The sequence below is a fragment of the Thermobia domestica genome, chromosome 4 (genome assembly GCF_964235325.1).
Source record: "Thermobia domestica chromosome 4, izTheDome1.hap1.1, whole genome shotgun sequence".
Taxonomy (NCBI): Eukaryota; Metazoa; Arthropoda; class Insecta; order Zygentoma; family Lepismatidae; genus Thermobia; species Thermobia domestica.
In genome coordinates this window covers 239495199-239522193 of record NC_137457.1, presented here as the reverse complement: position 1 = coordinate 239522193, position 26995 = coordinate 239495199, and the positions used below count along the sequence as shown (strand labels likewise).

The 26995-nt window shown below is 34.8% G+C and overlaps 1 protein-coding gene across 1 annotated transcript in view; it reads left to right on the top strand.

Moving 5' to 3' along the window:
• Positions 1-22314, top strand: part of LOC145683923 (uncharacterized) — a 443098-nt gene extending 420784 nt beyond the window's left edge. Inside the window, exons 22-24 of the mRNA XM_081755604.1 lie at positions 6074-6127; positions 21616-21640; positions 22210-22314. Coding sequence (XP_081611730.1) covers positions 6074-6127; positions 21616-21640; position 22210 — 80 coding nt within the window. The 3' untranslated portion in view covers positions 22211-22314. The remainder of the gene's footprint in view (positions 1-6073; positions 6128-21615; positions 21641-22209) is intronic.
• Positions 22315-26995: the final 4681 nt, after the last annotated feature.

The following is a 26995-nucleotide window of genomic DNA, read 5'->3' as shown; positions in this document are numbered from 1 at the left end:
CATCGTGCCAGTCGGATGATATTGGTTAGGTTATAGACCATCACTGAATCGAGGATTCTAATCCATAGTGACCCCGTAATTCGATTGAGACTCGGTAACCCAGAGGATAAAAAAGAGATTTTACTTATTCCTTTGCTTTTGAACAGTATTTCTGTCGGAGATGACCAGGACTGGAGATGTTATCCCCAGAGCACGAAAAACTCGGCGCCGAAGTTAACAGTTAATTAGATTCTTCAGACCAGGTATATCCGGCTCTTGCTCCGCTTTAACTTTATAACATGAAGTGCGTGAGAGAGAGAGAGAGAGAGAGAGAGAGAGAGAGAAAGAGAGAGGGGGAGAAGTGAAAGATCCAAAGACGGGATAGGGAAACGTCTAGACAGAGAGAGAGAGGGACGAATATAAATATCAAACATACTTATCATTACAGTGTATAATATAGAACGCACACAATGTTTATTTGAATTATCGCCTGTGATGCCTTGTAAGTTCTCCATCAGAAGATAAATGTCTGCAGCCATTATTTTATGCGAAAAAATCATATTACCTGATAGGGAATCGGACCTAGATTTCCATTTGGAAGTCTGGCAAGTTACCACTACATCACTGATTGCTTTAGCCAAACTTTGTTTAACAAATGGTGTAGTGTTTCTTTCTGAGAACGATAAAGCGAAACGTGTATACTGCAGATCAACAATGTCTTTGGAATGTCCTCCTAATTCCCTCCCCCTTTCCCAACCAGCATTCGCAAGTCGTCTCTATCATGATACAGATATTTGCTTACACATTCTTTTGTATTGCTTATTCAGTATAATAAATCAATTCTTCACAACCATTTTGTAAAAAGTTTAACTTTGTTGTGGACAGGATTTGAACATAGGTTCAATAGCTGTATTATTTATAAGGTCATTACGTTACCCCTACACTATCATGCCATCTGAAATTAAAAGCCAAATATTACTTACTTTAACCCTGATCTTTGGAACGAACCAAAGTACACAACGAAATTGACTGATGCGACTGCCTAGAGAGAAATTAGTGCCCATTAATAAAGGAAAAAAACATACAATCCAGGAAAAATTACAAACATAAAACATATTTTGCAGTATTTCGTCGTGCAAGTTCAAAAGTACGTTAATAATAATAATAATAATAATAATAATAATAATAATAATAATAATAATAATAATAATAATAATAATAATAATAATATTAATAATAAATCTTTTCATTCACAGTATAGCTGCCAATTATTATTATTATTATTATTATTATTATTATTATTATTATTATTATTATTATTATTATTATTGTTATTATTAACATCAATTATCCGCTTCGTTGGGTTAAATTGAAAAAAAAAAATAATATATTCCGTTACTCATTCACTGTTTAGGATTTCTAAAGCGCTCTTTGATATTGATTATTTTCGATGTGCTTTATATATCCTTTTCCCACCCCATATTGTGGAGCACGGCATCTGCAGTGTTATTGTTGATCTCAGCGAGCCGGAAAACTATGAATTCGACACTGATATTGGACATTGATCGATCATTTTTATATGTATCCCCATCGTCCAAGTTGAGGAGCTAAATTTGGATTTAAACAGCATTAGATGTGTCACTGTTAATCTCAGCGACTCCAAAAATTATAGATTCGCCACTTATACTGGTAATTTTTTGTTCTTTTTTAAATGTCGTTCCCACTCCCCATCTCTTAAGTTACACCGTCAAAGTGATATGACAGAAAGCATCTCAGGTTCGAATTTCACCTAGGTTGAAAATTTGATCGAGATTGGTTTGGTGGTTCAAGAGTCATTAAGTTTTATTTAGTTTTATATATATACATATCCCTCTCCCATTCTCCTCCCCAAGTTTCCCCGTGAAATTGAATTGATAAAAATCATCTCTCGCCTATGTTAAAAATTTGATCGTGCTTGATCCTTTGTTTTACGAGTTATCAAGTTTTATTCATTCTTTTTAACTCCTCCCTCCCCTCAAACACTTAGTTATATCGTCAAAGTAAATTAATAAATACCATCTTAGGCCCGAACTTCATCTATGTTGAAAATTTAATAGAGATCGGTCGGGTGGTTCAAGAGTGATGAGATCACAAAGACAGTAACTTATATTTTCATTTTTTACATATATATATGTCCTTCTATCCGGCCTCGTCGTTGCACCGTTAAACTGAAATGATAAAAATTGATCGAGATCCGAACCTTATCTACGTTGAAAGTTTGACAGAGATCAGTCTCGTGGTTTAAGAGTTATTACGTTTTATTCATTTTTATATATCAACCCTCCTCCCCTCCTCCTAACCCTAAGTTTTACCGTTAAAATGAAATGATGAAAAAGCTTCCCAGGCTCGAACCATATCAATGTTGAAAATTTGATGGAGATCGGTCGTGTGGTTCAAGAGATTAGGAGTCGTAAACATAGTTACGTTGCTGGCAACATCCTATAATCCAATGCGTGTATTGTTTTTTTCACGTTGAAATTTGAAACATGCTACAACTATGAGGAATACAAACCTGTCCTTTCCAACATTTCTAACTTTTCGTAACCATACAGTTTGTACTTTTAATATAGGGTATTTCTGATAGAAATTTAACAGTAAAATAAAAGTCTTCTATTTTCTCTTTCTTTCTTTCTCTTTTCTTTTTGTTTCGTTTTTCTGCCCTTTTTTCAGTTTGCATTAGTAGTCTGAAATGGAGGATATGACCAACGCTATCTACTGGGTATATTATAATGTATTTTGGAACAGTACGTCCAATGAACACTACCGAATGTCCAATCGAATCACGAGGGAAAAAAAAAGCACGTTTGTTACACTTTTGACATTATCCCAGATGCGTCTCGGAGATCTACAGTTCTACTTAAAATTGAGTATGCTATCCATTATGAAAGTGACATAACGAATGTTTAAAGCATGCTCTATATATTCGAATAGTTCTAAAAATTATGCGAACCAAAAAAAAAGAAAAAGAAAAAGAAAGAAAGAAAAAGAAAAAGAAAAAAGAAAAAGAAAAAGAAAAAAACGTTATTTCTATATTACTATTGGATTTCTGGAAACGAAACTTTATAATGTTAGGTTCTTTTCTTACTACGTTCTTACTACGTTGTTTTATCTGTTCTCCTTTTCTTTTCTTCTTCTCTCCTCTTCTCTCTCGCTCTGCCTCATTTATGAAAAAATGAAATGAAATCTTTGAGTTTTACTCCCCACGATTATGCCGGTTAGGCTAAAGGAGACGGTGATGATGAGTAATGAATGAAATGGTGGAATGAAGAAAGTGGGAGGAAACGGGAGAACCCCGCGAAAACCCACGCACACGGTGTTTGTCCGCCACAAAGTTCACTTGGCGGGGGCTGGGATCGAACCCGGGACCCCAAGCACCAGAGGTGAACGCTCTAACACTGAGCCACCGCAGCCCCCAGCCTCATTTATGAATCTCTGTGTAGTAGACATCCATTGGTTTCAATTTTTCACCATCGTGTGTGTTTCAGTTTCTCCCTATATCAAGCAGTGAATCTCTTTTCGTCTTGGTTTTGTTATTTCAATTAATCGAAACTAATACATGTTTAGATTGAAATAAGTAAAGCGCTCATGTTGTTAGCTAATTTTAGTACAGGAGAGAAGAAAGGAGGAGAGATATAGGGGTCTCTTTACCTGACACGAATATGGGATAAGAATGTGTATATAGAGTGGCCTAACTGCACGGCGTTAGCTGTCGCAATTTTTTTGATGCGGAGTGCACATGCTAACTGGAGTTGTCAGTAAAAGGACCAAAGCCCACTTTCAGAAGTCTCGTTTTACAGAAGGATTTTGGATGCATCCTCTGTAGAGAACACATCTGGGGGACCTAATTTCCTTCGACTTTAGACCTTCTAATACTTTGCCTAGCTAGATAGTTGCCCTTAAATTGTTTCGAAAACTTTGAAGCCTCTCTTAAGGATTCGTCTGTAAGTATGGATTCGGGACAAGCACTTCGATGACGTCGGAAGGAGATCCTTATGTATTATATGATCAGTAAAAATGTTACTCTTTCAGAACAAGCAAGAGACTACTCCCTCGTTGTTGTGGATACTTTCTTGCCTTGAAGTAGGATAGGAACCGACTGACAAGCCATAAACCGAAACGAATTTGATCGAGTCGCCGTGTGTCGCCACTATTCACTCCCAGTCAAGACAAAAAGAACAAATGGAGCTCCACTGCAAATACAAAAGCGTAATAATAATAATAATAATAATAATAATAATAATAATAATAATAATAATAATAATAATAATAATAATAATAATAGTAAAGATAATAATAATAATAATAATAATAATAATAATAATAATAATAATAATAATAATAATAATAATAATTATAATAATAATAATTATTATGATTGAGATAACAAGCACAAAATTTAGTACTTTGTAACATGTAAGCAACAAACCTGGTTAAGCTGTGGCAAGTTAGCTTTAAAAATATTTTATAGAAAACAGTACTTTCTCACTTTATTTAGAGGATATTCTGCGTATATTTTCCTACTTTCTTTTGTGCTAAATTGTCTTGTGGCAGGAATATAAATCTGACCGATCAGTTCTTAAGTTATCTTTCTAACATTATAATTTAAAAGAAGTGTGTAGTTTTCCGTTCTAATGGAAATATATATAAACTCACGTTTTTACAGTGTAGTCAAGATTACTTGAATAGGGATTCAAATACTTCAATCATTATGTTGATTTTCATTAAAACGACATATATATATTTGATGTGTCTTACGGCTGTTTTATAGAATTTGAGACCTTAAGCTATAGTTATAAATAACTTAAGTTATTTTGTATTATCTCCTACCTCTCTCTTATATGTATATTTGTCAAACCATTAATCATTTCCAGGTCTCAAATTCTATAAAACAGCCGTAAGACACATCAAATATATATATATATATATATATATATATATATATATATATATATATATATTTAATGAAAATCAACATAATGATTGAAGTATTTGAATCCCTATTCAAGTGTTGTTGTCTACACTGTAATAACGTGACTTTCGAAATCAAACTACATTCTGTTTGATAAACATTCAACCTGTTGAAACTACGACAGTAGTGAAAAAGTAGGATTTTGAAGCTTATTGACAGAAATATAGTGGAGAACATGTTCTCAGATAATTCAGAGAGTGTAGTTATGAATTCAGATAATATCAAAGCATAACATTTTATTTGTATAAGGAATAATTTATAAATTTATTATTAATAACAAAAGGTTGTTAATATTGATAAGCAGAGACCTAACTATAGCGTTAGTGGATCCTGAATGAAATGCATTTTAATAAGTGGATCACTTAATATGTCATTTCTCAATTCTCGATATTAACTTAACAATTTCGTTCTATGTGTAGTTTTAAGAGCACCATAAATGTTTAAAACAGAAGAAATGTTTTTTTGATACAGAGATTCTCAACTTTAATTTAGTGGGCTTGTAATTTTCGGTTATCCAAATATGTATACATCATAAAAACATTCATGCAAATTCTCAGTATTGTGTTACAATTATCTAAAAAGTCAAAATATAAATGTAGATTTGGAAATCTTGTAAATCTTGTTTCTGGAATTTAGATCGACACAATGTCACATTAAAATTGAGTGTATCTACTTTAATTTTTTGTTAATGTTAGGGTAACGAGTTAACCGTCAAATTACTTTTATGTGTAGGAAAATTAATTCAGTAAATTAGTGTTAGTGATCGTAAAGAAAACATGTACCTCGTGTATATTATCAACCTGAAATATTCATGCGCCGTAGATATGTTAGTTGTTGTATTATACGCATTCACTTATTCTTCCTTTAATTTAGACTAGCAGAGAAAAATACTTTATTTCCAGTATTATTGTATTATGTGCTTAATTCTCACATTTACCTCTTGCTTTAGGTACCTACTATTGTTGTTTCATTATAAACTCCTTTTATTGCTAATATATTTTTACTCCTAAATGAAACATCATTAGTAACAAAATATAAAATTATAAGAATATGAATATTAATAACATTAATATTTACATGTTCCAGTGAATATAAATCGTGTCCATTCCAAATCTGGCAATCCAAAAGGGACAGTATTTAGTAGGTATTTCTATACACCAGTATTCAAAAAACATAATAATGGTTTAAGTTTAGAGTATTATTACTATTCGTATTACTAATACTATTAGAGTAAATTTATTAGTACCGAATCTTGTATTAAGAGTTACACATTCTCCAATAGATGAACGAGTTTTTAGTGAATGACATTGCTAAAGATGGTATGAGTTGATTTATTTATGTTACACCTTGCTACTCTTTCTGGGATCAACTTTCAGACAATGATGTACTTAGTCAGTACTTGCATTTATATTTATAGCAGCAAATTGAAGAACAGTATTTAGCTATGCATATTTATTTTATTTTGGGTAATTTCGCGTTGAAATACACACCCACGAAATTTATTATATGTGACCATAAACACGCATTAGTGAAATAGCAGCTCCCTACCAGGACGTTAACCCGTGCCGACTTCACGACAAAGTCATGAAGTGGCGTTTCAACATTATAATATAATTTAGAATTTCCAACCGTGATAACGGAGAAACTAAAAGAGACAGAGAAACGAAACTTTGCACGAAGCGACTACAGGAAGGGCGACATCTGATCTTGTATTGACAAATATCCCCGAATGAACAGTGTTGCCAACCCAAGGGAAATTTTGTTTTTGTAAAAGGAATAACCTAAATTGAATATTATCTTTGGAAGCAGTAATGAAAATAAAGACAAAAGACATTTAGGAGACAGATGAGCGTTGCAAACTTTTCGAGCAATCATGGGTAATATGTGTTGGGACACACAGGGCGTGAGGTACTAATGTTTTATACATCGTAAATGAAATATATGTAAGAATTGTTTGCGTTGACTCTAAGTCTAGAAGCATCCGATGAACAGTGTTACCATCAACAGAAGAGAAAAATTGAGTTTGGAAGAGATACAATAACTCGGAAAAGCTCACTAGTGCTTTATGCTTTAAAACCTATAATGCAAGGCGGTAGAGCATTAGGAGTAGAACCGTGGTTATGCGAGATAGATAACTGACCGAGATATACGATATCTTGCGAAAGCTGACAAGTAAGTTTTGTAAAAGGTGGCAACGCCGCACAGCGGGTTAGAATCCCAACAACCTGGTTTATGTTAATTTCATGTGAATCGCATTATTCTCTCTAGAGATATAAACTCTGGTGTCTATTTATAGGTAATAAAGAATATACTATGCAAGACTTTTACCAAACACAAAAACCTAACGTTGACGTGGTATTGTCGGCACATAGATGGGTACTCAAATACAAGCACAAATACACGCATGTTTTCTGTGGAAAATAAGTCACTTTTTAATATTTTGATCTGGCAACAATGCATAAAAGATGATGACTCACGTTGTCTGATGAGTGTTAGTAGCGTTGAGTGACGGTGCAAGCTGGATGTGTTTTAAATGTGTCCGCGTATAACTTGAAGTGTTTGTTCATTGTGGAGTTCGAATAGATTGTGTTGTGTGGTGATGCACTGAGTTAGATTACTTTGGGCTGCTTCATGATTGATGGAGTGTAGATTCATGTGTGTATGCGTGTGTGATACCTTGCAGCGTACACGATGCCGAGTAAGTGTATAAATCACCTGGACAATTTCTGTTATGTATGTGGGGAGCTGACATTTAAATCGCAACGTCGATGTTTTACTCCACTTGTGAGGAAGTGTAATCAGTCATATTTTGTTTGCTGTGTAGGAGACCAAGATAAGAATAGGGCTCCTCACTACATTTGTTGTACTTGCGTGAAACGTCTGACTAGGTGGGCAAATGGTGAACGAAACATGAACTTCGCAGTACCGATGATCTGGAGGTAAACAAAAGATCATTCTTCAGATTGCTACATTTGCATGACACAGATAAAATGAATAACCAGTAAATCTAAGCACACAGTACCGTACCCTAATTTGCCATCAGCAATTAGGCCAGTTCTGCACAATGCAGAATTACCTGTACCAGTACCTCCTGCTCATCTTACGGTAAATGAGGATTACGTACTTGAGGCAACTACTGAAGTTCCAAATGAAGGAGATGATCCCACTTATGTAGGAAGAACCCTTTCCCCATCCCCATTGGATCCCCATCTGATAACTTAGGGTGAATTAGATGACCTCGTACGGGATTTAAAACTCTCCAACATACAGGCAGGACTTCTTGCTTCTAGACTTAAAGGTTGGAATCTGTTCCATCGTGACACTAAAATGTGTATTTCTCAAAACCGTCATACAGAGTTTCAAAACTACTATTCTCAGGAAAATGATTTAGTGTATTGTAGTAATGTATGTGACACTCAGACATTCAGATATAAGTACAAAGTGGAGATTGTTTATTGACTCTTCCAAAACTAGTTTGGAGGCTGTCCTTTTGCACAATGGCAACAAATTTCCTTCAGTGCCATTGGTGTATGCAACTAATATGAAGGAAACCTATTTAAACATCAATATAGTGCTAGAAAGAATTCAGTATGAGAAATACAAGTGGATCTTTGGCTGTGATTTAAACGTTATTTCTTTGTTAATGGGTTTGCAGCTTGATTATACGAAATATTGTTGTTTCCTCTGCGAATGGAACAGCAGGAACAAAGCGGAACATTACATCAAGAAGGAATGGCCAAAGTGTGTATTAAATCCTGGACAGAAGTATGCTGTTTATTCCTCACTGGTGAGCCCTGATAAAATAATTCTACCTTCTCTTCAAATAAAGTTGGGGCTTATCGAAGACTTTGTTAATGCAATGAACAAAAGGAATGCAGGGTTTTCTTACCTCAAGGAAAATGTCGTTGGGTTAGTGACGCTAGAATCAAGGAAGGAATTTTTGTAGTCCCCCAAATTAGATGTTGGATTTGTGACCAAAAAAATTGAGGATTTCTTAACTCCGGTGGAAAAAGCAGCTTGGTGTTCATTTAAATGTTTAATAAATATTGTTTTCGGAAACCAGAAAGCCCCAAATTACCGTGAAATTGTGAGTGATTTCCTGCAGTCATTCAAAGAAATGGGTTGCAACATGCCCCATAAAGTATACTTTCTCGACTCCTACTTGGATTTTTTTCCCTGAAAACCTTGATGCTGTTAGTGATGAGCGTGGGGAACGTTTTCATCAAGACATTTCCTCCATGGAAAAGAGATACCACGGACAGTTCAGTTCACAAATGTTAGCTGATTATCGTTGGACACTCAAAAGAGATATTCCAGAACGCAAACGCAGAAGAAAGTTCTCAACTAAAATATTTTAGTTAAGGTAAGTAAGTGTTGATTTATTAAGAAGATACCACTCACTTCTTTTGTATTATCTATTAAATAGACATAAAATGGTGACACGGTGTATACACCATTGAAAATATGTTTTATTTCAAATCCAATGAGGTATAAACCGTGCTTATATTCTGCGTGGAAGTTATATGTGATTTTATCTGCACTAATGAATATGATAAAATGAACAGTACACATAGCAAATTTTTATATAAATATGTTTGTTTCTGTAGAAAGAATAACGCGATTCTCATGAAACTTAGAGGACTTACTAAGTATAAATCATGCTAACCACAATATAATTTGTGTGTTTATATACCTAAGGGTACCAGAGCTACAAGGATGAAAATGGTAAAAAAAAAAAAGAAAAGGAAATTTGAGGGGAAAGTTCCCGAAAACCCCTCTGTCACGGGCAAACTGAGGGTGATGGAGAAAAACTGATTTCAGATTCGAATTCTACGTGACAAGTTTTATTAGAATCAGGTATTTTCTTCCGTGTGCCAGAGAAAAAGTATCTTTTTGTCGACTAGTTATTTCTGAATGAATATGACGTGTATCCATATCTGTAACAAATTTAGTGTCGCGTATCAATAACAAATATGTCAGTGACCCCGAAAACCATGCATTCGAAACAAATGCAAGATGTCTTCAATTCTCTTTGTCTATCACGCTCGCACTCTCATCTGCATGGTAAACAAAGGTTAACTTGGAATTAAACAGCATCGGCTGTGTCACTATTCATCTTTGCGACTCCAAAAACTATTAATTCGACACTGATATAGTTCATAATTGACTAGTTTTACATTTCGCTCCCACCCTTTAGTAGGGATCGTTTGAGAGTGTCGCCCCACAACCATGGAGTAATTTCAACTCACTTAAGTATACCTATAAATTAGACTCTGGAAAACTACTGTGCGGGTGATGTTTATAGGACAGTAATTCGTTGACTATTTTTCAGTATCAACGCGGTAGCTTTCTTTGCTTTCCATGATGAAGATTGGCAAACAGTCCAACTTCATGTCCACCATTGTGCTATAAATATAGGCTATAATGACGTTTGATTTCTTGAATGCTCGGTTAGACTTTGCTCCCGTCACAGGAAGAGTGAGATACGAAACAAATACGAAACACTACTAGCAATGAGAGTTAGGTATTATTAAAATTTTAGGTAATTTATTCTAAGTTGATTTTTCATTAAACGTTTTAATAATGCTAGTAAATTTAAAGTTGCTGCAGCAAAGAAGTGATACAGTAATTCTTTCGGGTGGTATACTTCGTTTCTTAACGTCATTTTCATTCAAAAAAAGGTTGAAAATAAAACCTGCAAATGGAATTTAGAAACTTAAGTTGACTCTATTTTGTCCTTTAGTTACACCATAATTCAGGGTGCAGTTTTTCCTTTTTAGGAATATTTCTTACTGTCTTAGAGCTGATACGTAATCGAAGCATTATTTGGTGTAATCTACTGAAATGGTAACCATGTTGTCAGCCACAGTTCTTCATAGGCTCATACGACACGAAATTTAGTATTTTCTGTCAATACACAGAAGTGAGTCGAATCGTAAGAGAGGCAGATAAGAAAGAAATTACTTTTAGTTTTCTTTACATATAGTTTTCTTATCTTAGTTTTCTTATCCTTATTGAAATAGTGACAATTTTAATAAGCAGTACTAAATTCAAGACACTGTCACTAAAGTTCACGAGAGATTGTAACCGAAAAAATTACTCATGGCTAGCTCTTCTATTCTCAGCTTCATTATTTCTGCCTTTCTGAACTGGAATTTGTTATTTAATTAAGGCAGCACTCTGATTACATTTTGATGTTGAGTCAATACCACATAGTTTTTGTGCTTCCACTGATACTAAGGGCCACTGATCACGTATATTGAGATCGCACACGCTAAAGATTCAGATGAACAGGACATATATGAGTGTGATAATAACAGGAACAATATTTAGAATAATACAGTAAAAACAAAAGTTACTAAAGAGAGAGAGAGAGGGAGAGAGAGAGTCATAAAATTTGCTATATTGTAGTACACAACATATTTATATTTGTTACAGTACAGAAAGTATTTAACATTTAAACTACAGCTCCTCGTGTTGGACTGCGTGCAGCCAGTTTTCTCCAGTATATCGATTGCACGACGATATCATGTATTGTCCTTGGGGGCAAAGAAGTCAGTCACTCTTGTTTTTATCTCTAAAACAAAAGTTTGGCTAAGGCTGCTTTTGAGATTTCAACACAGACACTTACCAATGGTACTGAAGAATCACAAGGTGTTAGCGTTATTTTAGAACTATAATGTACCCTTTTCTTTTTCTATAAGGTATCTTATTCTTATGTATTTTTTTCATTTCTACTAGCAATTTAATTTTATTTCTAATCTTTTCTTTGTTGATAGAAAACCCTCGTATTCTTCGAGGTAAAATACGATATGCTCCATTTTGGAAATCTTTGAAGCAAGTTGGTATGCACTAAATATTCTTGAGCAAATTTTTTATGATTATGTATATGATTATATCCGTGTGTGAGAGAGTGTGTGTGCGTGTATGTGTGTACAGTCTCTAAAATATTATGAGAAAATCACGTATAGCAACAAAGTGGAATTACTTCTTCATTATCCAGGTACAGTTATACTAGGTAGAAGACGTACCAAGTCTTTCTAATTTATGCAATGATACAATGTGTTGAAAAATGAGAAATAAACATTTGGTGTAAATTACAAACACAGTTATTGGTCATTTAAAATATTGCTACTCTACTATTCCGCATAAGTAAATTTCTATTTCTTTCACACAAATTTTGTATTACAATTTTATATATATCAGACAATATAACAGAATATTTAATTTCTTCGTTGTAATAAATACTTGTGTATTACCACATTTTAAGTGAGACCACACTAAAAACTCAGTTACAGCTTCTCAACCACTATATTTGAATGTTCATCCTGTTTCAAGTAACATTTTCCATACTTCTAGTAATAATAATAATAATAATAATAATAATAATAATAATAATAATAATAATAATAATAATAATAATAATAATAATAATAATAATAATAATAATAATAATAACGTCTTAGTCCTTCAGGTAGTAATTAACTAAACATGGTGTTTGTTTGTTTTACCTACGAATTTCTCAATATTTGTACACCTGACAATGACGTAACAAGAAATAAGAACATTTTACGTTATGTTTTGTGCAAAGCTAGGTAGAGGAAGTTAATATAATTGTAATTACATTTTATTCTCCTGTGTATGATTATGGTAAAAATACTTTATTATGCTTTAGTTTGTAAGTTTCACACGTTCCAGCATGATTGAATCGCTTTTGTACGCTTTCTAAAATACAAGCAAAACTAAAGATGGAAATACACCTACCTGCGTACAAGTACATAATTGAGGGAACAAAATGACAGATTTCATTTGAATATCTTGCTGTTTAAAGGGACATGAATCAATCTTATTCGATATAAGTCACGGCTAGTTTCAATATCTGTGTGTAGGCGCACGTTTTTCATGGAAGTAGTCCTATTTGAACTACCCTAATCATATAAAATAATGGCAGGATATCTTAATGTGTTCTAAAAGGGTACCTCAGTGTTGAAGAAAGTTTGAAAGGGTCCTCAACTCAAATTGGAACAAGTGTGACTCAAGCCTGTTTTAATACGAAAAAATATCAATTTACAATTTAAAATATCGCCACCAGAAAGTAGAAAGGTGATAAGCGCCACTGTCCTTGATTTCCAACTAAATGTATATTCTGACTTCCCATTTTATTTTTAATGTTGTGCAGAAAGGATACATGTGATAGAAGTGCAGGAACAAGGTTACAGGTAGGAAGTAAGTGCGAATATTGAGCAGTTCCCTCTGCTTGAAGGTGTAAACTACCATTTGTTCGTACTTGGAAACTTTCTGCAGACTAATTGCATGAACTACTTCGGTAAGTACAATGGCGTTGGAACCTTCCTGCACACTAACTGCATGTACCATTCTAGTAATTACATTGGAGTTTATTTTTTTTCTTTCCTTCAGAATTAATGTGCCCGTAATCTTCTACACAAAGCCATAAGATGAAGAGAGGAATAACAATGTTAAGAAAAGAGGACTTATAGATTGTTATTTGGTGGCTGGACGATAACTTGCATGATGTGGGAAAGGGAACTGATATTCGTGGGGATATGAGAGAAGGCACTGTGTGTGAAGCGCGTTACAGACATTAGTTTTATCCTGTGAGAATAGAGAAAATAACCCATTCCAAACAGAAAGCTTTAGCACTAATAAAAGAATGTAAAGAAAGAATGGTCATAATGTTTTATCGTTTGAAACCCAAAACGTGAAAATTCAAGGCAGTCAGAAAGAACAGAATGATGACAAGGAACAAAGCAGTGAAAGAACAGATTGCAGGCAAAGAAAGTGATGAGAAAGAAAAAAAAATGGAAAACTAGCCAGGAAGAAGGAAACATGAGAATTGAAACAGAAAGTTTGTCAGACATTATATATGATTCAGATTCCACTTATGTTCCTATTAGAGTTGCTTCATCAAGAGACAGTGACAAGCATGACGCAGAAGAATCACTGAACAGTCACCCATCTGTCAGAAAAACTACATAGAAAGGAAAAGTAGATGACCAACCTTCTACCAGTGTACAGACTCAAGCTAGAGAAAACACATCAAAATAAAAAGCAGATGATCAACCATCTACCACTATACAGACTCGCGGCCAAAACGGTGATTGGTCAACAGTTCAACAAAGAATGATTCGTCTGTCGTTGAAGGACAATTCCGATAACGTCATTCGGTGGAGCGTGTTGAAGATGCATCAGTTCATAAAATGTCATAATCATCAAATGTGATAATAAAGTAAAGCTTAGATATTCTCTTGCTGAAGAAGAAGAATCAAAAATGACAATTTTATCCAGGACCAAAATTTCGAATATTGTTATTCCACAGGCATACGAAAGCAAAATTCCAATCGGCGAGCGAAAATACAAAGTCTTAAAGAAACTTTGCGATGATTGTGTTATACCAACAAGAGCAATGAAGGTTGAGTATTACGCACTGCTTGCCGTATTCCACAGCTGCAAAAGACTGCGTCGACGTAGACGTACAAGGTGTACAACTTTGCTTCCGCCGTTTTCCGATAGGTGGCTACAACGGTAAGTAGCGGTCGAAATAAAAAGATTACAGACGTCAGGCAGTTAGCTTGGACCTCTGTCAACATAACCCCATTCAAGCATTAGTCGGTTTGTGAGTGCATTGTAAAGTTATTCTCGATTGAAAATGTCAGGTTACGAGCCAAATTCTCGCCATTTGCGGGAGGGTCTTGTTTTTTGTTTTAATATGAAGAAAACTGCGGCTGAGTCTCATCGAATGCTCTTAAGTACTTATGGTAAGGACTCTATTAGTGAGAGAACGGTGACTTTAACGTCGAAGACCGGCATAGTGGTCGAAGACAGAAAGTTTTCGAAGATGCAGAATTGAAGACATTGCTGAGTGAAGACTCGCGTCAAACTCAAGAAGAATTGGCATGATCATTGGGAGTGACACAGCAAACCACTTCAAAACAACTCAAAGCCATGAGTAGGATTCAGAAAGAAGGAACTTGGGTCCCGGATGAGTTGAAACCAAGAGACGTTGAACGGTGTTTGTGTGTTTGTGAACAGTTGCGTCAGAGGCAAAAACGGGAAGGATTTCTGCATCGTATTGTGATCGGGGATGAAAAATAAGTTTATTACGATAACCCTAAACGCAAAAAATCATGGGAATATCCCGACCATGCTTCCAAGTCGACGGCCAAACCGAATATTCATGACTCCAAAATCATGCTCTGCATTTGGTGGGAGCAGCTCGGCATCGTGTACTATGAGCGGTTAAAACCAAGTGTAACAATCACAGGTGATCGTTATCCAACGCAATTAATGCGTTTGAGGAGAGGATTAAAGGACAAACGGCCGCAATACAGCGAGAGGCACGACAAAGTGATTGTGCAGCACGACAACGCTCGACCCCACGTTCCAAAAGTGGTCAAAACGTACTTGGAAACGTTAAGATGGGAGGTCCTACCCCACCCGCCGTACTTTGCAGACATCGCTCCCTCTGATTATCACCTGTTTCGATCAATAGCACATGACCTGGCTGACCAACACTTCCGATCTTATGAAGAAATAAAAAAGTGTATGGATTCGTGAATCGTCTTCAAAGATGAAACATTTTTGCGGCGCGGCATTCGTACGCTGCCCGAAATAGAAAGTTGTGGCCAGCGAGGGACAATACTTTGAATAACGCCTGGGTAAGCAATTTGTTTCATTAAAGCGTCATATTTTGGGGAAAAACGGCGGAAGCAAAGTTGTACACCTTATAGATTCAGAATCAGCAGATGATGTTAATGATGTTGAAGATTAAACAGCACAACATCTGCTGTTTATTTTATTATACTCACGTAATTCGTTTGTGTGAGGTTTATTTTCTACTGTTGAGATGATTGTTTGTAAAAAAATGTCCAGAGTTAATCTAAGCCTTTTTTTCTTATTATTATTTGATTTGTTTCGTGCCATTGTAGGCCTATTAGAGGAATAAATAAACTATGTGTGAGCTTTTATTATTACATTCTTTAAGATATATGGCCTGGACAAACTGTCCCAAGGAGGCCTCAGCTCTTTAATTTAATTTTATTTTTGTTCAGTGTCACGTTAGTCTTTTGTGTAAGTTTTCCTGCTTTCATGGACCTGGAAATATAGATGTAAGATCCCTTTTTTCTTATTTTTTGTTTGTTCAGTGCCACACTGGGCCTCATCTAGTATTAATCTTGTATTAAGTGTTTTTTTCTTAACTGTGATGTACGGCCTGGATTGTTTGGAGAAGGCCTCATTTTTTTTCTTATTGCATAATTTTGTGCAGTACCAGTATAAGCCTATCGTAAAATTTGTTGTAGCCTGCAGACTGTGAAATTCAATAATTTGGGTAGTAATATTCCTAAAATTGTTTTCTGCAAAATGTATAAATTGAAGTGGTTCTAGTTTATAAACAGTTTTTTTTTTTTTTTTTTTACTTAATCCAGTATTCACCAATACTATTTTTGGAATTTAAGACACTGAAAATACAAGCACGTCAGAATGCAGAAGTGTGCCAAGCACCATGAAAGGGATGAAAATGGACTGCAGTGAAACAAAGTGGGCCCTAGTTAATAAATGTACATTTTTTTTAAACAAAAGAATTCATTTTGTCCATAAATCAGTATTCACCAATCCTACTTTTGGAGCTTGGATTCTGAAAGTACAAAAATGTCAGTATGCAGAAAGGAGGCAAACACCAAGAAGGAGGTCAAAATAGAGTGCTCCACAAGTATTTCAATGGTCTTTGTTTAGGGTATTTTTAGATACACTAAATCCGAAAATATGAATGATCTGCAGTGAAAACTGAAATCTAGAAATACGAAATAAAATCGGAATTAACTAAAGATAAGCCACATTGACTTGACACGTAGTCTTCCGTTCCAGGCGCTGCTATCAGCTGAAGGAATTCCACTCCCGTTCACCGAAGCTCTCTCGCTTAGCAACAGCTGAACTATTATTGGCTCAACGCGTGGGTGCGTCGAGGGTGTGAGCTTTAGTTCGCATTTTTGCCACAGCTCAAGATATTTTGGCAGCACTATAGTGTATCATTCTTTTCTGTGGTCTCCTGAGAAATTTGCATTTTAGCGCTTAGCACCTTTCTGCTTTCTGGTTGCGATATGGATATTAGTTTACGAGTTAATTTGACGTTAATTAGATAAGTATATTCATTTAAATTGATATATTCTAAAATGATGCCAGGTTCTTGAGAAAATACCAAGACCTTAAGCCAAATAGGGAATATATTTGTTGTGTTTGCAAAGTGGCACGAGGTTCTTACAGGCCTGTTTTGAAACTAACTAAACATAATTCAGGAATTACTCTAGAGTAGACATGAACTGAAAATTTTGGATCCGGATACTCGGTTCCAAACATACCAAGTTCTGGATCCAGCGAGATCGGGTACCTAGATAGAGAGGTGAGAGTCGTATACGCGGTACTATAACCGGAAATCGTGTAGAGAGATTAGGAATCGAGCATCGGGTACCCATATCCGGCATCAGGAATCGGCTACACCAAAAACGAGGACTGAATATCTTGAAAGATTTCCTAAATCAAAAGAAGTAGTAGCAATTAGAAAATGTATCTCTAACTGACAGTATTTTTTTTTCGGTATGATTTACATTGTAAAATAAAGGATTGATAGTAAAACTATATTCAAAACGATATTAAGAGGCTATTATATGCAGTTACTATAATTTTAGGTACTACTACTATTAAAGTGAAGTGCTCTATCGTAAATCCTAGGAAGTAGGAATAAGTATATAGGTCGTTTATGGCATTTATATTTCATCACTATTCTTCCAGAAACTGCTATGCAGTTTTTCATCTACTATTATCTTCTTTATACTGAGCCCAGATGTTCACCCTACAGAGGAATCCTATGTCATATATTTCCAGCCTAATGCTTAAGTGTTAACAAAAGAAAGTGCTAGTCTTTGTCGGAAAAAAATGTGAACGTAACAAAAGGAATCAAGAGAACATTATTGAATTGGCACTTTCTTCCGGTGGCGCGCCAAAAAAGTTTAAGTGGTTTGGCCGTTGACAAAGTTCACAGCCACGAAAATTAATATGAAGAAAACTGACATTTTTCTCTGAAGCTAAAGCTACGAAGAAAGCCAAAAAGTGAAGAGTATCAGATTTATAAAATGAATTTAAAGTCTATCATATATTCGTCCTTAGATCATTCTTGTACGAACAATCAACAAGTGTTTTATCAGATGACTTTTATTGTTACAATTTGGAGAATTGCACTTTTGAGTTTTTGCTTTAAAATTGTTTTACTAATTACTTTTACATAAGTCAAGAATGTATTGCATAGGAATTCATCTTCTCAAGAAATAAAAAAAAATCATACAACAATCGAACCCGATAGGATATCTTTTCTTTCTACAAAAAAAAAAAAAAAAAAAAAAAAGTTCTGGACTGACGTAGAGCTTCGACGTTGTCGTCCCACTGAGACAGATGTCCGTAGGGGTAGATCATGAGATCCGAACTCGCCGAAATTCCGACTTTTGTGTAAATTATTTGAGTTTTGCGAATGATTTTAGACATTTTAATATGATTTATTCTGATATTGAATTTGGACCAATCCGAAAGCAATGGACTCTTCCAGAAATAAATTTCTGCACACGTGCATGCACTAAGATAAAAAAAACAGCATCAAAATTAGTGAGCAACTAATTTTGACAAAGTAATGATTTTTATATTCAGTTAGTGAATTACAACATCGAACATTTGTTAGTTTCGTTTCAATTTAATATAATTTCGTGACCACAGATTTTTCTTTCTATGGGTAAACAATTATCATTATAATGAAAACTTACACACGGAAGTTTACGTTGGCTCATTTGTTAGAAACAATTATTTTCTTACCCGTAGATTCTAGAACATTTGAATAGACTTCGTGTTAAGCAGTATCTATTTTTATCAGTATACTACAAACATATATTTCAGGAAATTAGAAGGGTCCTGAAGAATTCTAAAGAAACTTTGCCCCCTCTTGATGGCGAATGAATTGAGCACTGCAAGACACAAAATAGACAGATAGAATGTGTGCATATATCGGAAATTGTAGCAATCGTAAGATAAAAGGCATGGATTTTTGTTTAAAATTCAGATGTGATTCTCAGTTGGCACAGGAAACCCGGCTATTCTACTTCAAGCCCTTTAGCCGGCTATTTTTCTCTGCCTTAAATGTAATGCAATAGTCTAAATACTACAAGTGAGTTTTGGATTACTTTTTAAGGACAGCCCTGGTGTTAATTATGACTTTGTCGTTTGAACTCCGAAAGGCCAAAAGTCAGACTTTTTCTTCAAATTTTATTAGTTGGCTACACAAAATTCGTTTCCATAGAATGAGACTTTCTGCAGTCTTATTATTATTAATGGAATCGTGTGTTACCAAAACTAGTATTTTTAAATGTCAGCTTATGTACATTGTTTACATTATCGGTTTATGTCGAGGTTCATTACTTTCGAAAACTTTAGGTGAAATTAACTCCATTAAACATTTTGCTGGTTTCAGAATTACAGTTGAACAAAGTAACTAGCCATATATAGGGTGACTGATATACAGATAGGAAACTTTGGAATCGTGATTCTGCTTACAAAGATAAGATTAGAACATTTTTTGAACACCCTTCCTCACAGACTTGGTTTCCAGCCAATGAACCTTTCGAAAGCTTCTCACACGGTTTGTAACACTCTGTATCTTTAAAACCAGAAGAGAAATAAGCACTTAAGCACGCAAAATTGAAGGTTCAATGCTTTAGTAGGTCCTGAAATAATTCGACTTCACTGAATGAAAATGTGCTCATCTCTGGTCCATGTGGTCCATTGTTCGATCGCAATTCCTGCCAAGTGGATTTTCTGATGGATATCCAATGGATGTGTATGTTTCCTCGGGGCTTTCTCGTTTCATCCCACTTTCTTTTCTCACCGCTATCATCCACAGCATTATGATCACCGTTCGCCTTAGCATTAATGATCTCCGTCATAGTTATGGTTGACACGGAGACACGGGTTAGATTCCCGACGTAATCGAATTTGGTTTACATCTCGGGTTTAGTTGTAGGTCCAAGTCTCATTTAGTCCCACTGACAGAATGGAATCTAAATGCATTACGATCAACCAATCACTTAGCCTTTGTGCGTAATCATTCTATTGAGCATTGGTGCTTCGATAAGCAATTATTAAAATATTGTGTTATGCTCCACAAATATCGCCAACAGTTCATATAATGTTCGTCTATGTGTTTTATGGATAGCTGTACTTGTTCTAGATCTGCACCTGGTATTTGTATTCTTTATTCTATATTAGAAGAAAAAGAAGAAGAAACCAATAATTTAATTTAATTTAATTACAAATGACTGTTTATTATTAGAAGACATAAATTAATTGCAATGATATAGCATATGGAGATAGTCCACTTTGTAATTTTAATATCTGGCTTCTAGATATAATCACATATTCTGTGGTAAAATTTATTCTTGAGAAGCATAAAAAGAAAATTCCACTGACTTATGTTTGAGTTTTTATGCTATATTTTCCCACTTCATGTGGGTACGGGAACACATGTGACTCGATATAAAGATCACACATGCAGTAAGATATTTGCAATTTGAAGACTAGCTCCTTCCTACATGAACTAAAGTGTTTGCGCAGAACGTCTTTTCCAGAAATTAGGGAAAACGATTTCCTAATATGGCTTTGTACTCAATAAAAAATATTCCTTGCTAGAAATCATGGCCCATACTACCATTTTACTATACTTTAGTTTCGTACATCTAGTTGGTATGATCTCGTATAAACACTCGAACAAATTATATACCTAAAGTCTCACTGAGTTGAAAGTAGGGCCTTTGATAATTGTCTTTATCCATAAGCGTATTGAGTACTGCCGTATTGACTGCAACAGATGAAAATATCAACGAAGTATTATCTAATTAATTGAAGGAGAATAAAAACTCTCAAAATATTCCGTCTTTTCAGTTGCAGGTCTTAAAAGTTTGTGTGCATGAGAATAATAGTGTGGAACATTCTTTTTGTTTCAATCGCAGAACTATTTGTGTGAAATTATTACAAAAGTTTATACATTGTTTCTTCTTGAAAATCAAAAATTAACAGCTAAAATTTCTAATGCGTTTACTACAATTCTTGTTTCCGAAAAAGACAGTAGAATGTTCAGCTTTTGCGAGACACTAAGCCATTGGTTCTTCATTTCATAGACTCACGTATGTATAATTTGTTGCTATGGTCTTATGGCGACTCATAATGCGTCTCAATAATTTTTCACAAATTCTCGATTCAAGCACAGTTTGAACACTAGAAATTAAATATTGCACTTTCAAGGCATGACTAAATTTAATAATACTGCTTGTGAAATTATGTAGGTTAAATTTGTGTTATGGTAAAAGTCTCAGTTTAAGTGCGTCAGAGATAAGATCATGTACTATAAGTAGTCCAATTTGATTCGAGAAGCGGCATTGCTCTGATATATATATATATATATATATATATATATATATATATATATATATATATATATATATATATATATATATATATATATATATATATATAAAATTTATCTAGACGAGCTTCTGCTTATCTTTCTACCTTCTTTACAGCTACGAACTACTGGATTGTGACGTGGTATGATTACAAATTTAGGAAATTATTGTCTTCATTCGTTAACAATATTATCTTTCTAACATTATGGAAACTTTTGAACATAGTGCTGGTAGTTCTGTATGTGTTAACGGAAAAATTACTATAAATCAAATTATTTCAATTCCTCTTCTACCTGCGTCTAATAATTAAATTTGTCAAACTGTTGACTGTATTGCAGAGTGAAATAAAGTCACACCAGAAAAGTGAAATTTCTTTTATGTGTAGAAAAATTAATTCTTTGGAATATATGTTAGTTTTTGTACATACCATGTATCATGTATATATTATCAACTTGAATTTATCATGCAACGCTGATGTGTTACTTACTTTATTATACATATTCACTTATTCCTTTTAACATTTATATAGTATTCAAATATTTCTAGTATTATTGTTAATATACACTTAACTATCGAATTTCATGTATAGCTTTAAATACAGACTTATTTATTGCCGTTTCATTATAAGCTGCATTAATAAAACATAGTTAATAAACAACATATACGTAGAAAAAAGTGGATATAAATAACATTGACTTTTATGTGTTCCAGAGTCAACAAATGAAGACCATTTCCCTTCTAGTGATAAAGGAAGAAGACAATTTGATAGGTATATTTTTACTTCCAGTAGTCAAAAAGTGTAATAGTAAATTAGCATTGAATTTAGAATTTGTAATGAACTATGTATTAAAAGCTGTACATTCTTGAAGTTGATTAAAGGCTTTCTAGTGAATAATGATGCTTAAAATTGTATGAGATGATGCATATATGTTACAATTCTGTACCTTTTACTGGTGGCTCATTCTAAGGTCAAAGCAAGAGAAAGAGAGAGTTAACTTTATATTTATATACAGAGATTTGGTGGAGTTATACATTATCTGTAAGCAAATCCACTGAATGTATCACAGTGAGTGCTGGCATTTATAACAGACCAGCGAATTGAATAAACATTGTTTGCTATGAATATATATATATATATATATATATATACTGGTACGCGTCAATGATGTATGGCAAAGTTGCCCAACAATCATCACTGCTGTAAAGAGCGGTCACTTGGAACATGTGTTGTAAAGAAATCAACAGAATAAAACAGGTCATAATTGGCGGAAGGTTATTAGGAGAACAATTTAGAAGAAAAACAAGGAAATCAACCAACTTTCTATTTTTAAAAAATGATGTTATACTCAAAATGGCAAGATGAAACTACTTTAGTGGTTACTTATGTTTCTGAGCTTCATTCACCCTCCAAACAGCACCTATGCTCAATGTGGGCACCCAAACTAATGGCATTTACCCCGTCAGGACTCTCAACTAACCTTTAGCCCACTCGGTATAAAAATTACGTGTGGTTTGAATTCGTACTGCAATATTTCTATATTACATCTTATATTTGTATCTCAAAAGCATATGCATACCAATGCGTTGGAAGAATAACATTTTATCTGCATTTAATATGTTATGAATTACTCCTCTCTAAATGAATTATCATCTAAGAATAATACTGTAAATAACTTAATACTACTACTACCACTACTACTACTACTAATAATAATAATAATAACTTTATAATTTAATAGTTTAATAAATAACATATAAATGTAAATATTTCTGTTAAAACTTTAGATGTTGTTGCTAATGAAACTAAAATTTACAAATGGGTGTAAATATCATTTCTGATACAAAGAACGTTTGTGATAATTGAACATTTGATACATGTACAAACTTTCTAACCTTCTACTGTAATCTCATATATATATATATATATATATATATATATATATATATATATATATATATATATATATATATATATATATATATATATATATACATCCAAATACATATTTCAGATGTTGCATTTGTTAAATCTTTTCTATTGTTCACCATATTCTAAGTGCAGTATATTTTATACTATTATAAATTACATCAAATTAAATGACAACACATGCATTTTCCAAAAAGATAAGTTTAACTTATATTCTGCATTCAATAATAATTGTCGTAAATAAAGATATACACTGCTTCCTAATAAGGTGGACGAATCGTACATGACTGTTTCCACACGTTTGGAAAGCTTCATGATTTGATGAGTTTAGTCCTTGTCGAATACCTACTTTAACTAACATTCTAGTTGTAGTTTATTTGGACACAATATATAAGTGCAAAATCTAAAACTAAAGAGCCGACACGGTTTTAAAGTATTAGAAAAATATGTGAAAAATTATGACACAAAATATACATTATGCAAAGAAAACCAATAGAAATATCTAATCTGTCTATTTGTCGTTTTTTTTTCAATATTTAATAAATAACATTGAAATGAGAAATAAATGTAATGGCGAGAAGAAGCTTTGTCACAAAAGAATGAGTTGTTCAGGTAAAGTCCTAAGAAAAGAACGTTCGATTAGTGTTGTTTAGTTTATGTAAAAACGGTTTTGGACTAATCAAAAGCGATTAAAAATCTGAAATCTCTCTAACAAAATCATAAAGAAGTATCAGGAAGTTATTTACTCACGAGAAAAAAATAAATCTAAGTATAGTTACTATATATTGTACCATTGTACAGTCTAGAGTAAATCACTATTCTAATAAGAGGAAATGGCAGTGGGTAAGGTTTGAATTAAAACACATTTTATTTTAAGAGCCGTTGAGAAAGATATGGTGAACCCAAAATAAGAAAGGAAAGAAATGCATAATTTATTGACGATATATTTCTGTTAGTATGGAGTTTCGTGGGAGAAGTCTCTGAAAGTAGTAATGTTTTCTTGTTAAAATTTCTTTTTAAATATAAAGATGATAAATGGTTAGAATGAGTCTGTTCATATTCTACTTCCTGCAACAACAATGCTGAGTTCCGTTATATAATAGTTTCAAACAAAATTGTGAGGAAACAAATTATATAATCATATATAAAGGTAAGGATATACCAATACTGCAAGCACAAATTGCATACGACATAAGAAACGTTAAATTACTTCAGGTACCAAGGGAAGATGAAATTATACTTTAAAAACTAGAGTGGGCTGATGAGGAACCGCAAAAGGTCCTAATGTAGGCATAAACATTGAATCCTACTGAAAGATCTAGTTCCCGAAAAGTTGAGAATGGTAGGTCTGTTCAGAAAGAAGTTGTATACCATTATATACCTGTTAATCTACGCTGTCCAATTTTCAAGTATTTATGAAAATATTCAAATTCATATTAGAAAATTCTACTTCATGTAGTTAAAAATGAAATGAAATCTTTGAGTTTTACGTCCCTCGGTATGCCGGTTAGGCTAAAGGAGACGGTGATGATGAGAGATGAGTGAAATGGTGGAATGAAGAAAGTGGGAGGAAACGGGAGAACCCCGAGAAAACCCACGAGCACGGTGTTTGTCCACCACAAAGTTCACTTGGCGAGGGCTGGGATCGAACCCGGGACACCAAGCACCAGAGGTGAACGCTCTACCACTGAGCTCCCGCGCCCCCCTCTTCATGTAGTTAAGGAAACTGGTTGAGCGTAGAAGTAATTACAACATAGTACTAATTAGTAGTAAGTAATTAGACTTAAGTAGTCAGGGATTTGAGAGAAAGCTAAGGGCAGTAACAATTATTCTTATGTACTGCGTTCATTGACGATGAGAGTCCTTTAATTCTGTGAAGATGCAGGCTGTTATGAATGCTCATGTATCTATTGGTGTCTAGGAAGCTTATATAGAAGCAATAGATAATAAAAACAAAGAAACTACTGTTAATGTCGAGCTCTTTGGATATACAAATACCGTAAGATCAAAGAAGAGATTATTAAAGAGAGATATACAGATGGTGATCAGAAAAATGGAAACACCTGAACGAAATTGCAACTTACCAGATTAATATGGTGTCGGGACACCTTTCGCCTTCAGAACAGCCTTGATGCCACGTGGGATGGAGGCATAGAGCTCGTGAATTTTAGCAAGTGGAATTTTACACCATTCCTCGTGCAGGGCATCGGCCAGTTCTGTGAGAGAGGATAGAGGTGGAAATCGTCGCCGGTGTCGTGTTTCCAAGACGGACCACAGATGTTAAATTATGTTAAGATCTGGGGATTGGGCGGGCCTTGTGAGGTGTTTAACTTCATCCCGATGTTCCTCAAACCACGCTGCAACAACGCCAGCTGAATGGGTGCATTATCATCCTGGAAGATGGCGTCATTGTCCGGGAACAACATCCGGACCATAGGATGCAAGTGGTCTCCTAAAATTGCGACATAGTAGTTGGCAGTGATTCGTCCGCTAAGTGTGATCACAGAACACAATGAAAACCATAATATGGCGGCCCACAGCATCACCGAGCCGCCGCCATCTTTCACAGTTGGGCGGAGACACTGCAGATCAGAAGCTTCTTTGGGCGTTCTCCACACATAAACACGGCCCGTCGTTGGGAATAGGGTGAAGGATGACTCATCCGACCATATCACACGTTTCCAGTCCTCAACGGTCCAAGTTGCATGGTCGCGGCACCATTTGCAGTGTGCGAAAGCGTTATGGTAACTGATGAGCGGTTTGGCCCGTGCAACACGACCCCGTAAGTTCATGTCATGTAATTCGTGGCGGACTGTGATTGTCGAAACAGAGTAGGGGAGGAGCTGATTGAGTTCCTTCGTCACTTGCTGCGCAGTGGCACGACAGTTCTGCGTGACAATGAGCTTTAATACCCGGCGTGACCTGTCACTCATGATTTTCTTCAGCCCACTGTTCCGCTTCCCCGATGTGGTTTTCCCGTGTGTTGTGTAGGCCGTCATCACCTTGGACACTGTCCCACGCGACACACCTAATACAGTAACCACTGCCGTCACACTCACTCCACATAACCGCGCACCAACAATTTGCCCTAATGGAAAATCTGAGAGGTCTCCCATTTTACACTCCCTCCGTCTGCTGCAGCCACTGGACACTGCTGTTCCACTGTGTCTGACGTAGTATGGAGACCGACCTAACACACCACCACCAGCGTTCCGGCGCTGCGGGCGCCACGACACCACTGCCAACCCATACATCTGACGTGTTGCCAACTACAGGTGTTTCCATTTTTCTGATCACCATCTGTGAGCTTTCTCTTAAATTACTTAGTTATTTATTTATTTAGTCTTATTTTACATGCCGAATTTAAGGCTAATCATGCCTTGTCTCCCACTTGACCATGCAGTGCAATAGTATCATGATTAGTAATAAAATAATAGTAATGAAATATCTATAAAGTATACAAAACACTCCCAATCATACGTAGACACACATTCACATTCACACACACACACACATCACATCACATGCACACAGATTATTTATCAGGGATAATATCAAAACTGCACGTTG